We start from the raw sequence: 12,626 nt of genomic DNA on the forward strand, positions 1-12,626 counted from the left end.
AATAACCAGGGGCATAGATTTAAGGTAAGGTGCAGGTAGTTTAGAGGGGAGTTGAGGAAAAAAAATTTCACCCAGAGGGTGGATAGAATCTGGAACGCACTGCCTGAAGGGGTGGTAAAGGCAGGAACCCTCACAACATTTCATAAGTATTTAGATGAGCACTTGAAACGCCATAGCATACAATGCTATGGGCCAAGGGCTGGAAAATGGGATTAGAATAGTTAGGTGCTTGATGGCCGGCACAGACACGATGGGTTTCTGTGCTGTATAACTCTATGACTCGATGAGAGACACTATTTGCCAAGTCTCTGAAAAACCTTTAAACTGCTCAGGATTTCCAGGACTGAGAGACAGAGCAGGGCCTGTTTCTGCAGTTAGTGCATGCCAAGTTAGTTCATAGAAATTAAGCAAGAGTATGTATTCCCAACCCTCTCATATCTATTTTCAGTGCATGCGGCCTTGGGGTACCCAGGGCTACTGTACACATTATACGTCACAGACACCAAAGTCCTGATAATGGGAGTCATACGACCAGAGGCCAAAGTGGACAGCAAACTGTCTGGCCCACAGTAGCGTGAGACCCATGAGATTTTAAGTCCCTGGCCTCATCTCTATGGACCCAATCAGGCCCTTACTGCCTGAACCTGGTGAAATGTGGGATTTCAGGGGGGCAATGGGCGCCACTGGGGATCTAAGGTAATGGTTCCTGGCACTCAGATAAGTGGTTGAGAGGTGAGCCAGGAGGACTTGCACTCATGGGAGAGGGAACATAGCCCAGGGCAGAGGAGGCCTAAGGTCTCCTTGTGGGGCTGGGATGAGCATTCTTATTCCTATGGCCCACGAACAAACAAGAAAATGATTAACTCATCTTTCTGGCCTGTTCTGATCTTGGATCTGTTCACCACCAGGTTGACCTGGCAGGGAAATTACAAACAGCTTTCCTGCTCAAGAATAGGTTAAAATTGCAGTTGTAATTGAGGATGTCACTGAAGCCCCATCAATATCTTTAGAGAAGGACCTCACTGCCTTCTAGCATGTGTCCATTTGCCTGCCCTAAAAAACTGGTTTAAATTGCAACCCATGGGAAAGGAGAAGGATTGGTGTGGATAAGTCGGTGAGGCCATTTTAACTATCAGTTGCCCAGTTTCCAACAGGTGTAGAGGGTTAAAATCAGCCCTTGAAATTAACCTTGAATTCACATCCATCGATGGCATCCTCAACAGTTTGAGATGGTAGATGGCCATAGTGGCCTTATTTAACAGATGTCACCTCCTTAGCTGACCTGCCAAAAGCACTCATCACTGAGGTCAATTGATAGCTTTTCTTACCTTTATACAGCTGTTGTCGATCAACAAGCTTCTATCTGTTGAACTAGCTGCTGAGCGAGCTGCAGCCATACCAAGCATTGCCTTCTCGAGCATTTTACATGCAATATCAAGTTGTTCAGCTGGGTGTTTCTGAAAAGTAAGTACAGTACATACCAATCACACCTTTGTGGTTCCCTTTAAGTCGGAAATTTTAAGGTTTTAGGTTGTTTTATTTTTTCTGGAATTTGCAAAAAACAAAGAAAAATTGGTTGAAATCAGCTGTAAGCTTTTCTGGATTTTTAAGATTAAAAATTAAACAAAAAATATTGGTTATCAGAAAACCTCAGTCTTAATTGAGAAAGTCCAGCAAATCAGAAAAACAGTCGGGGAGAGCTTGGATGTGACCCAAAATGGACGCAGAACGTTAAATTCATGCTGCCTATTGTTTTAAATGATTGCTGCACACAGCCAGCACTTCCTGCACTGTTCATTGGCTGCATACATCAGTGCAAGGGGATCGATATTGCAAGTGTTACTTAAAGGCAGCCTGCACCTCTTGGGCAAATGCATTGTGGCTGTAGGGAATGGTGGCAGTCTTTTGTGAACTGAATCTGGGCTATCAAAGACTGAAGAATGGCTGGGGATGCAAGAAACAGTGAACAATGGTTTTCTGATATTGGGCTGGAGGTCTTGGTGGAAGAGGTAGAAGTGAGGAGAAATGACCTATGTCGGCATGGAGGCAGGAGACCCTCTTGACGTATGCTCAGGAGGCAGTGGGAAGAAATAGCAGCAGATGTCAATGCCAAGAGCGTTGCTTGTTGAACAAGGATACAGTGAAGGAAGAAGTTAAATGATCTCGCCCGACTTGTCAAGGTGAATTACTTCTAATTCAAAAGCCATATCCCACCAACAGCAGCAACAGCCTCATACACTGCTCAATTCACCACACCCCCATCACTCACCTACCAATAATCTCTATCAATCAGAACTCAATAATAACATTCATAAGCTTTACCTCACCCTCACACACCTAGCTCTGTTGCAAGCTTCATACCCAGAACTCACAGCTCTCACACACACAGACAGCTATTCTACCATGGCAGCCATATCACCCAAACATAACACTCACTGATATACTTTCCTCATTCTTGCAGGAGATGGTGGTGTATAACAGCAGACAGCAAAGAACTGGACAAGGATAATCACATAAGAAATAGGAGCAGGGGTAGGCCTTACAGCCCCTCGAGACTGGTCTGCCATTCAGTAAGATCGTGGCTGACCATTTCACTTCTCTACCTGATCCCCATATCTCTTGATTACCCTACTGTCCAAAAATCTATCTCAGCCTTGAATATATTCAACGACTGAGCATCCACAGCTCTCTGCAGCAAAAAGTTCCAAAGATTCACAATCCTCTGAGTTGAGAAATTTCTCCTCACCTCAGTCTTAAAAGATCAACCCCTTATCCTGAGGCTAGGACCTCCTAGTTCTTGATTCTCCAGCCAGGGGAAACAGACTCTCAGCAGCTACTCTGTCAAGCCGCTACATAATCCTATATGTTTCAATGAGATCACCTCTCATCCTTCTAAACCTCTCTTTATAGGACAACACTCTCATTCCAGGAATCAATCCAGTGAACCTTTGCTGTACCACCTCCAAAGCAAGTATATCCATCAAAGCTATAGTTTGGGCACAAAGTATATTCCCTGTCATGAACAGATGAAAATCAACTGAAAAATTGTCATGAACAAATAACAACCAATTGTAAATTATGTTTTGTGCACTTGAGTATTATTGTCAACTGCCATTTTATACATGTTCAAGTTTTTACTTCTGTGTTCTAATTGTTAAAATGGAGAAGGGAGATCACGTGGGACAACTACTTGAAAGGATCTAGTTACAGGACCCAGGAGCTGCCTTTTCAGCCTGCCTGGATGTGAAACTAGGAGTTGAAGATACAGCTTGTTCAGAAACCATAGCTGCTTTGGGAAGACTAGCACAGCTGCCTGAAGTTGCACACCTCTCTTTACACTCTTCTCTGAGACCTTTCCTACAAGCAAGAAAATTAAAAAGACACAGTCTGCAATAAACAAGAAGAAAACCTGTTTTCTGCCAGCTTTTCTCTCCGTCGAAGGAAAAGGTGACTTCAGCAAATTAAGCTGCCTCCACTTATATCCGAGAGTGCAAGAAGAAGAAGAAATTGTAAGAGAAGAGGTATTCTCAACAACTCCTTCCCCTATCCGGCATTTCCAGTCGGTGATCTCCAATTTTGGACTTTCCATTAATTTAAAAAAAGGACTCGAGTTGTAACTGAAATCCATGTTAGCTTGTAGTTAAGATAATTTTCTATTTAGTAAATGTCTTTTTTTATGCCTTTAACATTTCCTTGTATGTTTTTTTTGTATGCGTGTGTTGCGAAGTTAATCCCCTTCCTGAGTTGAAGAGTATATGTTAATAAACCCTACTTCTTTGTTTTAACTTTAACAACCATGCTGTTGTTGCGGTCATTTACTAGTCAGGGTTTAAGGGAGGGAAAAATTCAAACATAATGTGTTTACGGACAGGTGGTGGGAAATACAGGGAAATTTGGTTTAAAAAAAATCAATTAACCACCTGCTCGTAACATCCCACAATTGGGAAAGGTAGGGCCAACAAATCCAGAGCTTCCAGGATGACAAAAGAGATAGAGATTAAGATGAAAAAAAAGTGTGCTTATGATAGATGTCAGGTGGATAATACAACTGAGAACCAGACTAAATATAGAAGGTTCAGAGGGTAAGTGAAAATGCAAATAAGAGAAGCAAAGAGAGAGCACGAAAAGGGACTGGCAGCTAACATAAAAGGGTATCCAAAAATCTCCTGAAGGCATAAAGATAGTAAAAGGGTGGTAAAAGGAGGAGTGGGGCCAATTAGGGACCAAAATGGTATTTACACATGGAGGCAAGGGGCGTAGCTGAGATATTGAATGAATACTTTGCATCTGTTTTTACCAAGGAAGAAGATGCTGCGCAAGTCATGGAAAAGAGGAGGGAATTCAGACACTTGAAGGGTTTAAAATTGATAAGGAGGAGGTATTGGTAGGTTGTTTGTGCTTAAAGTTGATAAGGCACCAGGTCCTGTTCTGTCTTCACAAAGGAGGACACAAATAACCTCCCAGAAATGTTCGGGAACCAAGGGTCTAATGAGAGGGAGGAACTGAAGGAAATCAGTATTAGTAAAAAAAAAGTGCTTGGGAAATTAATGGGGTTAAAGGCTGAAAGATCCCCAGGGCCTGAGAATCTACATCCCAGAGTACTAAAGGAAGCGGCCCTGGAAATAGCAGATGCATTGGTGGTCATCTTCCAAAATTCTATGGACTCTAGAGCAGTTCCTACAGATTGGAGGGTGGCAAATGTAACCCCACTATTTAAAAAAGGAGGGAGAGAAAAAACAGGCAATTACAGACCAGTTAGTCTTACATCAGTAGTGAGGAAAATGCGAGAGTCTATTATAAAGGATGTGATAGCAGAACACCTGGAAAGCATTAGCGGTCAGCATGGGTTTATGAAAGGGAAATCATGCTTAACAAATCTACTAGAATTTTTTGAGGATGTAACTAGTAGAATAGATAAGGGAAAACCAGTGGATGTGGTGTTTTTGGATTTTCAGAAGGCTTTTGATAAGATCCCACATAAGAGGTTAGTATGCAAAATTAAAGCACATGGAAATGGGAGCAATATACTGACATGCATTGAGAATTGGTTGACAGACAGGAAACAGAGAGTAGGAATAAACGGGTCTTTTTCTGGGAAGCAGGCACTGACTAGTGGGGTACCGTTGGGATCAGTGCTTGGGCCCCAGCTAGTCACAATATATATTAATGACTTGGGTGAGGGAACTAAATATAACATTTCCAAGTTTGCAGGTGACATAAAGCTGGGTGGATGGGAATGTGAGCTGTGAGGAGGATGCAAAGAGGCTCCAATGTGATTTGGACAAGTTGGGTGAGTGGGCAAATGCATGGCAGATGCAGTATAATGTGGATAAATGTGAGGTTATCCACTTTGGTTGTAAAAACAGAAAGGCAGATTATCATCTGAATGGTGATAGATTGGGAAAGAGGGACATGCAACGAGACCTGAGTGTCCTTGTACACCAGTCGCTGAAAGCACGCATTCCGGTGCAGCAAGCAGTTAGGAAGGCGAATGGTATGTTGGGCCTTCATTGCAAGAGGATTTGAGTACAAGAGCAAGGATGTCTTACTGCAGTTATACAGGTCCTTGGTGAGACCACATCTGGAGTATTGTGTGCAGCTTTGGTCTCCTTATCTGAGGAAGGATGTTCTTGCCATGGAGGGAGTGCAAAGAAGATTTGCTAGGCTGAATCCTGGGATGGCAGGAGAAACGTATGAGGAGAGACTGGGTCAACTAGGCCTATATTCACTAAAGTTTAGAAGAATGAGAGGGGATCTCATAAAAACCTATAAAATTCGAACAGGACTAGACAGGCCTGAAGCAGGAAGGATGTTCCTGATGGCTGAGGAGTCCAGAACCAGGGGTCACAGTCTCAGGATATGGGGTATACCATTTTGAAACCGAGATGAGGAGAAATTTTGGGTGGTGAATGTGTGGCATTCTCTACCGCAGAAGCGAGTGGAGGACAAGTCATTAAATATATTAGTCGGGGAAGGCGGTGGTGTAGTGGTATTGTCACTGGACTAGTAACCCAGAGACCCAGGGTATTACTCTGGGGACATGGGTTCGAATCCCACCACAGCAGAAGGTGGAATTTGAATTGAATTAATAAATCTGGAATTAAAAAGCTAGTCTAATGATGGCCATGAAACCACTGTCGATTGTTATGAAAACCCATCTGGTTCACTAATGCCCTTTAGGGAAGGAAATCTGCTGTCCTTACCTGGTCTGGCCTACATGTGACTCCAGACCCACAGCAATGTGGTTGACTCTTAACTGCCCTCTGAAATGGCCGAGCAAGCCACTCAGTTGTATCTAACCGCTACGAAGTCAATAAAAAGGAATGAAACTGGACGGAGCACCCGGCATCAACCTAGGCACCGGAAACGACAATCGCAAATCCAGCCCTGTCGACCCTGCAAAGCCCTCCTTACTAACATCTGGGAGCTTGTGCCAACGTTGGGAGAGCGGTCCCACAGACTAGTCAAGCAATAGCCTGACATAGTCATACTCACGGAATCATAAGTGACAGACAATGTCACAGACACTGCCATCACCATCCCCGGGTATGACCTGTCCCACCAGCAGGACAGACCCAGCAGAGGTGGCAGCATAGGGTATACAGTAGAGAGGGAGTTGCCCTGGAAGTCCTCAACATCGACTCTGGACCCCATGAAGTCTCATTGCATCAGGTCAAACATGGACAAGGAAACCTCCTGCTGATTACCACCTACTGCCCTCCCTCAGCTGATGAGTCAGTACTCCTCCATGTTGAACAGCATTTGGGGGAAGCACTGAGGGTGGCAAGGGCACTGAATGCACTCTGGGTGGGGGACTTCAATGTCCATCACCAAGAGTGGCTTGGTAGCACCACTACTGACCGAGCTGGTCGAGTCCTAAAGGGCATAGCTGCTAGACTGGGTATGCGGCAGGTGGTAAGGGAACCAACGAGAGGGGAAAACATACTTGACCTTGTCCTCACCAATCTGCCTGCTGCAGATGCATCTGTCCATGACAGTATTGGTAAGCGTGACCACTGAACAGTCCTTGTGGAGACGAAGTCCCGCCTTCACATTGAGGATACCCTCCTCCATGTTGTGTGGCACTACCACCGCGCTAAATGGGATAGATTTCGAACAGATCTAGCAATGCAAAACTGGGCATCCATGAGGCGCTGTGGGCCATCAGCAGCAGAATTGTGCTCAACCACAATCTGTAACCTCATGGCCCAGCATATCCCCCACTCTACCATTACCATCAAGCCAGGAGACCAACCCCGGTTCAATGAGGAGTGCAGGAGGGCATGCCAGGAGCAACACCAGGCATACCTCAAAATGAGGTGTCAATCTAATGAAGCTACAACACAGGACTATCTGCGTGCCAAACTGCGTAAGCAGCATGCGATAGACAGAGCTAAGCAATCCCATAACCAACGGATCAGAACTAAGCTCTGTAGTCCTGCCACATCCAGCCACGAATGGTGGTGGACAATTAAACAACTAACTGGAGGAGGTGGGTCCACAAATATCCCCATCCTCAATCTTCAGCCAGAAGTGCCGAGTTGATGATCCATCTCGGCCCCCTCCTGAAGTCCCCAGCATCACAGATGCCAGACTTCAGCCAATTCGATTCACTCCGAGTGATATCAAGAAACGACTGAAGGCACTGGATACTGCAAAGGGTATGGACCCTGTCAATATTCCAGCAATAATACTGAAGACCTGTGCTCCAGACCTTGCCACACCCCTAGCCAAGCTGTTCCAACACAGCTACAACACTGGCATCTATCCTGCACTGTGGAAAATTGCCCAGGTATGTCCTGTACACAAAAAGCAGGACAAGTCCAACCCGGCCAATTATCGCCCCATCAGTCTACTCTCAATCATCAGTAAAGTGATGGAAGGTGTCATCAACAGTGCCATTAAGCGGCACTTGCTTATTTCTTTTAAATTTATTTTATTTTATTTTAAGATACAGTACTGAAACAGGCCCTTCAGCCCACCGAGTCTGTGCCGACCAACAACCACCCATTTATACTAATCCTACATTAATCCCATATTCCCGACCAATCCCCACCATCTACCTAAACTAGGGGCAATTTACAATGGCCAATTTACCTAACAACCTGCAAGTCTTTGGCTGTGGGAGGAAACCGGAGCACCCGGCAGAAACCCACGCGGTCACAGGGAGAACTTGCAAACTCCGCACAGGCAGTACCCAGAACTGAAACTGGGTCACTGGAGCTGTGAGGCTGCAGTGCTAACCACTGCGCCACTGTGCCGCCCTTGCTTAGTAATAACCTGCTCAGTGACACTCAGTTTGGGTTCCGCCAGGGCCACTCAGCTCCAGACCTCATTACAGCCTTGGTTCAAACATAGACAAAAGAGCTGAACTCAGGAGGTGAGGTGAGAGTGACTGCCCTTGATATCAAGGCAGCATTTGACCAAGTATGGCATCAAGGAGCCCGAGCAAAACTGAGGTGAATGGGAATCAGAGGGAGAACCCTCCGCTGGCTGGAGTCATACCTAGCACAAAGGAAGATGGTTGTGGTTGTTGGAGGTCAATCATCTCAGCTCCAGGACATCACTGCAGGAGTTCCTCAAGGTAGTGTCCTTGGCCCAACCATCTTCAGCTGCTTCATCAATGACCTTCCTTCAATCATAAGGTCAGAATTGGGGATGTTTGCTGATGTTTGCACAATGTTCAGCACCATTCTTGACTCCTCAGGTACTGAAACAGTCCGTGTATAAACGCAGCAAGACTCGGACAGTATCCAGGCTTGGGCTGATAAGTGGCAAGTAACATTCGTGCCACACAAGTGCCAGGCAATGACCATCTCCAACAAGAGAGAATCTAACCATCTCCCCTTGACATTCAGTGGCATTACCATCGCTGAATCCCCCACTGTCAACATCCTAGGGGCTACCATTGACCAGAAACTGAACTGGAGTAGCCATATAAATACCATGGCTACAAGAGCAGGTCAGAGGCTAGGAATCCTGAGGCGAGTAACTCACCTCCTGACTCACCAAAGCCTGTCCACCATCTACAAGGCACAAGTCAGGAGTGTGATGGAATACTCTCCACTTGCCTGGATGGGTGCAGCTGCAACAACATTCAAAAAGCTCGACACCATCCAGGACAAAGCAGCCCGCTTGATTGGCACCCCATCTACAAATATTCTCTTCCTCCACCACCGACCACAGTGGCAGCAGTGTGTACCATCTACAAGATGCACTGCAGCAACGCACCAAGGCTCCTTAGACAGCACCTTCCAAACCCGCGAACTCTATCAACGAGAAGGACAAGGGCAGCAAATGCATGGGAACACCACCACCTGCAAGTTCCCCTCCAAGTCACACACCATTCTGACTTGGAACTATATCGCCGTTCCTTCACTGTCGCTGGATCAAAATCCTGGAACTCCCTTCCTCATACCACTGCGGGTGTATCTACCTCACATGGACTGCAGCGGTTCAAGAAGGCAGCTCACCACCACCTTCTCAAGGGCAATTAGGGATGGGCAATAAATGCTGGCCTGGCCAGTGATGCCCACATCCCATACATAAATAAAAAATATATATATATTCAAGAAGGAGATAGATATATTTCTTAATGCCAAAGGGATCAAGGGATATGGGGAGAAAGCAGTAACAGGGTACTGAATTAGATGATCAACCGTGATCTTTTTGAATGGAGGAGCAGGCCCTAAGGGCCGAATGGCCGACTCCTGCTCCTATTTTCTATGTTTCTCTGATGCATCCAGGAATACGGAGGGAAGTGAGACTGGAAATTGCAGAGGTATTATTCATAATTTCCCAGTCTTCCTTAGATTCAGGGATGGTGCCAGTGGACTGGAGAATTGTAAATGTTACACTCTTGTTCAAAAAAAAGTGTAACGCTAAGCCCAGCAACTACAGGCCAGTCAGTTTAATTCGGCACAAAATTAATAGTCACTTGGGCGAATGTGGGTTAATTAAGGAATGCCAGTGTGTATTTGTTCAGGGAAAATTGTGTCTAACTTGCTGAAATTTTTTGAAGAGTTAACAGAGAGGGTTGATGAGGGTAATGCTGTTGATATGGCGTACATAGACTTCCAAAAGGCATTTGATACAGTGCTGCACAACAGACTTGAGAGCAAAGTGAACTCATGAAATAAATGGGACAGTAGATGGGACAGAAGTTACATGGATACAAAATTGGCTGAGTGACAGGAAACAGACTTTTCAGACTGGAGGAAGGTTTGTAATGGAGTTCCCCAGGGTCGGTGTTAGGACTCTTGCTCTTCCTGATATAGGTTAATGACTTAGACCTTGGTGCACAAAGCACAATTTCAAAGTTCGCAGATGATACGAAACTTTTGTGAACTGTGAGGAGGATAGTGCAGAATTTCAAAAGGACATAGACAGGTTGTTGGAATGGGCAGACAAGTGACAGATGAAATTTAATGCAGAGAAGTGTGAAGTGATTCATTTTGGTAGGAAGAACACAGAAAGACAATATAAAATAAAGGGTACAATTCTAAAGAGGGTGCAGCAGCAGAGGGACCTGGGTGTATATGTGCATAAGTCATTGAAGGTGGCAGGACAGGTTGTGACAGCAGTTAACTAAGCATACAGCATCCTCAGCTTTATTAACTGGGGCATAGAGTAAAAAAGCAAGGAAGTTCCATTAAACCTCAATGCAAGTGTACTCACAGGCAGGTGAAAGCAAGTTGCATACCATGCTGTCCTCCTGGGTTAGAAAGGTGCATCTGAAACGTGCCTGAATCAGATGATGCCTGATGTTGTTGACATCCCGATGAGATCCTCGAGTTCTGCACTGGTCCCAGCCACCTCCCTGTGTAGCAGGGACACCTCTCCGTACTGCATCTTCTTCCTCCTCCTCCTCCTGTTCCACCTCCTGCCCGTCCTCTTCCTCTGATAAGCTGTGTCATTCCAGGGCTTCACCCCCTTCAAAGTCCACATCTCTCCAGAAGGAATTGGGAGCAGGAGTAGGCCATTTGGCCCTACGAGCCTGCTCCGCCATTTAATAAGATCATGGATGATCTTATTGTGGCCTCAACTCCACTTTCCTGCCTACCCCGATACCCTTTGACTCTCTTTGTTAATCAAGAATTTACCCACCTCTGCCGTAAAAATATTCAATGACCCTGCCTCCACCAGTCTCTGGGAAAGAGAGTTCCGAAGACTCACAACCCTCAGAGAAAAAATTTCTCCTCATCTCCGTCTTCAATGGGCAACACCTTATTTTTAAATCTCCTAGTACTAGTCTCTCCCACAAGGGGAAACATCCTTTCAGCATCCACCCTGTCAAATCACCTCAGAATCTTATATGTTTCAAGACAATCACCTCTCATTCTTCTAAACTCCAATGGATGCAGACCCAACCTGTCCAACCTTTCTTCATAAGATAATCCCAGGTATCAGTCAAGTGAACATTCTTTGAACTGCCTCGAATGCATTTATATCCTTTCTTAAATAAGGTGACCAAAACTGTACACAGTCCTCCAGATGTGGTCTCAGCAATACCCTATACAACTGAAGCAAAACATCCCTACTTTTATATTCCATTCCCCTTGCAATAAACAACATTTCATTTGGCTTCCTAATCACTTGCTGTATCTGCATACCAACCTTTTATGATTCATGAAACAGGACACCCAGATCCCTATGTACCTCAGAGTTCTGCAATCTCTCTCCATTTAAATAATATGCTGCTTTACTATTCTTCCAGCCAAAGTGGACAAGTTCACATTTTCTCACATTATACTCCATCTGCCAAATTTTTGCCCACTCACTTAACCTATCTATATGATATGAATATGAATATGCACCCTTTGCAGATTCCTTATGTCCTCTTCACAACTTACTCTCCGACCTACCTTTGTATCATCAGCAAATTTAGCAACCCATACATTCTGTCCCTTCATCCAAGTCATTGATATAAATTGTAAATAGTTGAGGCCCCAGCAGTGAACCCTGTGGCACTCCACTCGTTACATCTCGCCCCAAAAATGACCCATGTTTCCTGTTAGATAACCAATCCTCCATCCATGCTAATATGTTACCCCCATCACCATGAGTTCTTATTTTGCTAAGTAACCTTTGATGTGTCACCTTGTCAAAAGCCTTCTGGAAATCCAAGTACACCACATCCACAGGTTACCCTTTATCCATGCTGCATGTTACTTCCTCAAAGAACTCTAAAAAATTAGTCAAACACGATTTCCCTTTCACAAAACCATGTTCACTCCGCCTGATTACATTGAGATGTTCTAAGTGCCCCACTGTATCCTTTCTGTATCCTTTCCCTGGTGATTGTAATTGTTTTACAACCCTTTCACCTCCTGATTCACAATTATTTCTGGGATGTTATTGTATCCTCCACAGTGAAGATGCAAAATATCTGTTCATTTCATCCACCATCTCCTTATTTTCCATTATTAATTCCCCAGATTCACTCTACAGGACCAACACTCATTTTACTTACTCTTTTCCTTTTTCAATTCCTGTAGAAATTCTTACTCTCCGTTTTATATTTCTAGCTAGCTTTCTCTCATACTCTAATTTCTCCCTCTTTATTAACCTTATAGTCATTCTTTGCTGTTCGTTACACTCTGCCAAATCCTCTGACCTGCCACTCA

The 12,626-nt window shown here is 44.8% G+C and overlaps 1 protein-coding gene across 7 annotated transcripts in view; it reads right to left on the reverse strand.

Moving 5' to 3' along the window:
• LOC137384622 (cilia- and flagella-associated protein 54-like) overlaps nt 1-12,626 on the reverse strand; it is a 712,374-nt gene that overhangs the window by 536,522 nt on the left and 163,226 nt on the right. For all 7 annotated transcript variants that reach the window (XM_068058759.1, XM_068058758.1, XM_068058757.1 and 4 more), the window contains one exon: nt 1,329-1,457. In XM_068058759.1, coding sequence (XP_067914860.1) covers nt 1,329-1,457 — 129 coding nt within the window. The remainder of the gene's footprint in view (nt 1-1,328; nt 1,458-12,626) is intronic.

This window comes from Heterodontus francisci, chromosome 27 (assembly GCF_036365525.1).
Source record: "Heterodontus francisci isolate sHetFra1 chromosome 27, sHetFra1.hap1, whole genome shotgun sequence".
NCBI classification, from domain to species: Eukaryota; Metazoa; Chordata; class Chondrichthyes; order Heterodontiformes; family Heterodontidae; genus Heterodontus; species Heterodontus francisci.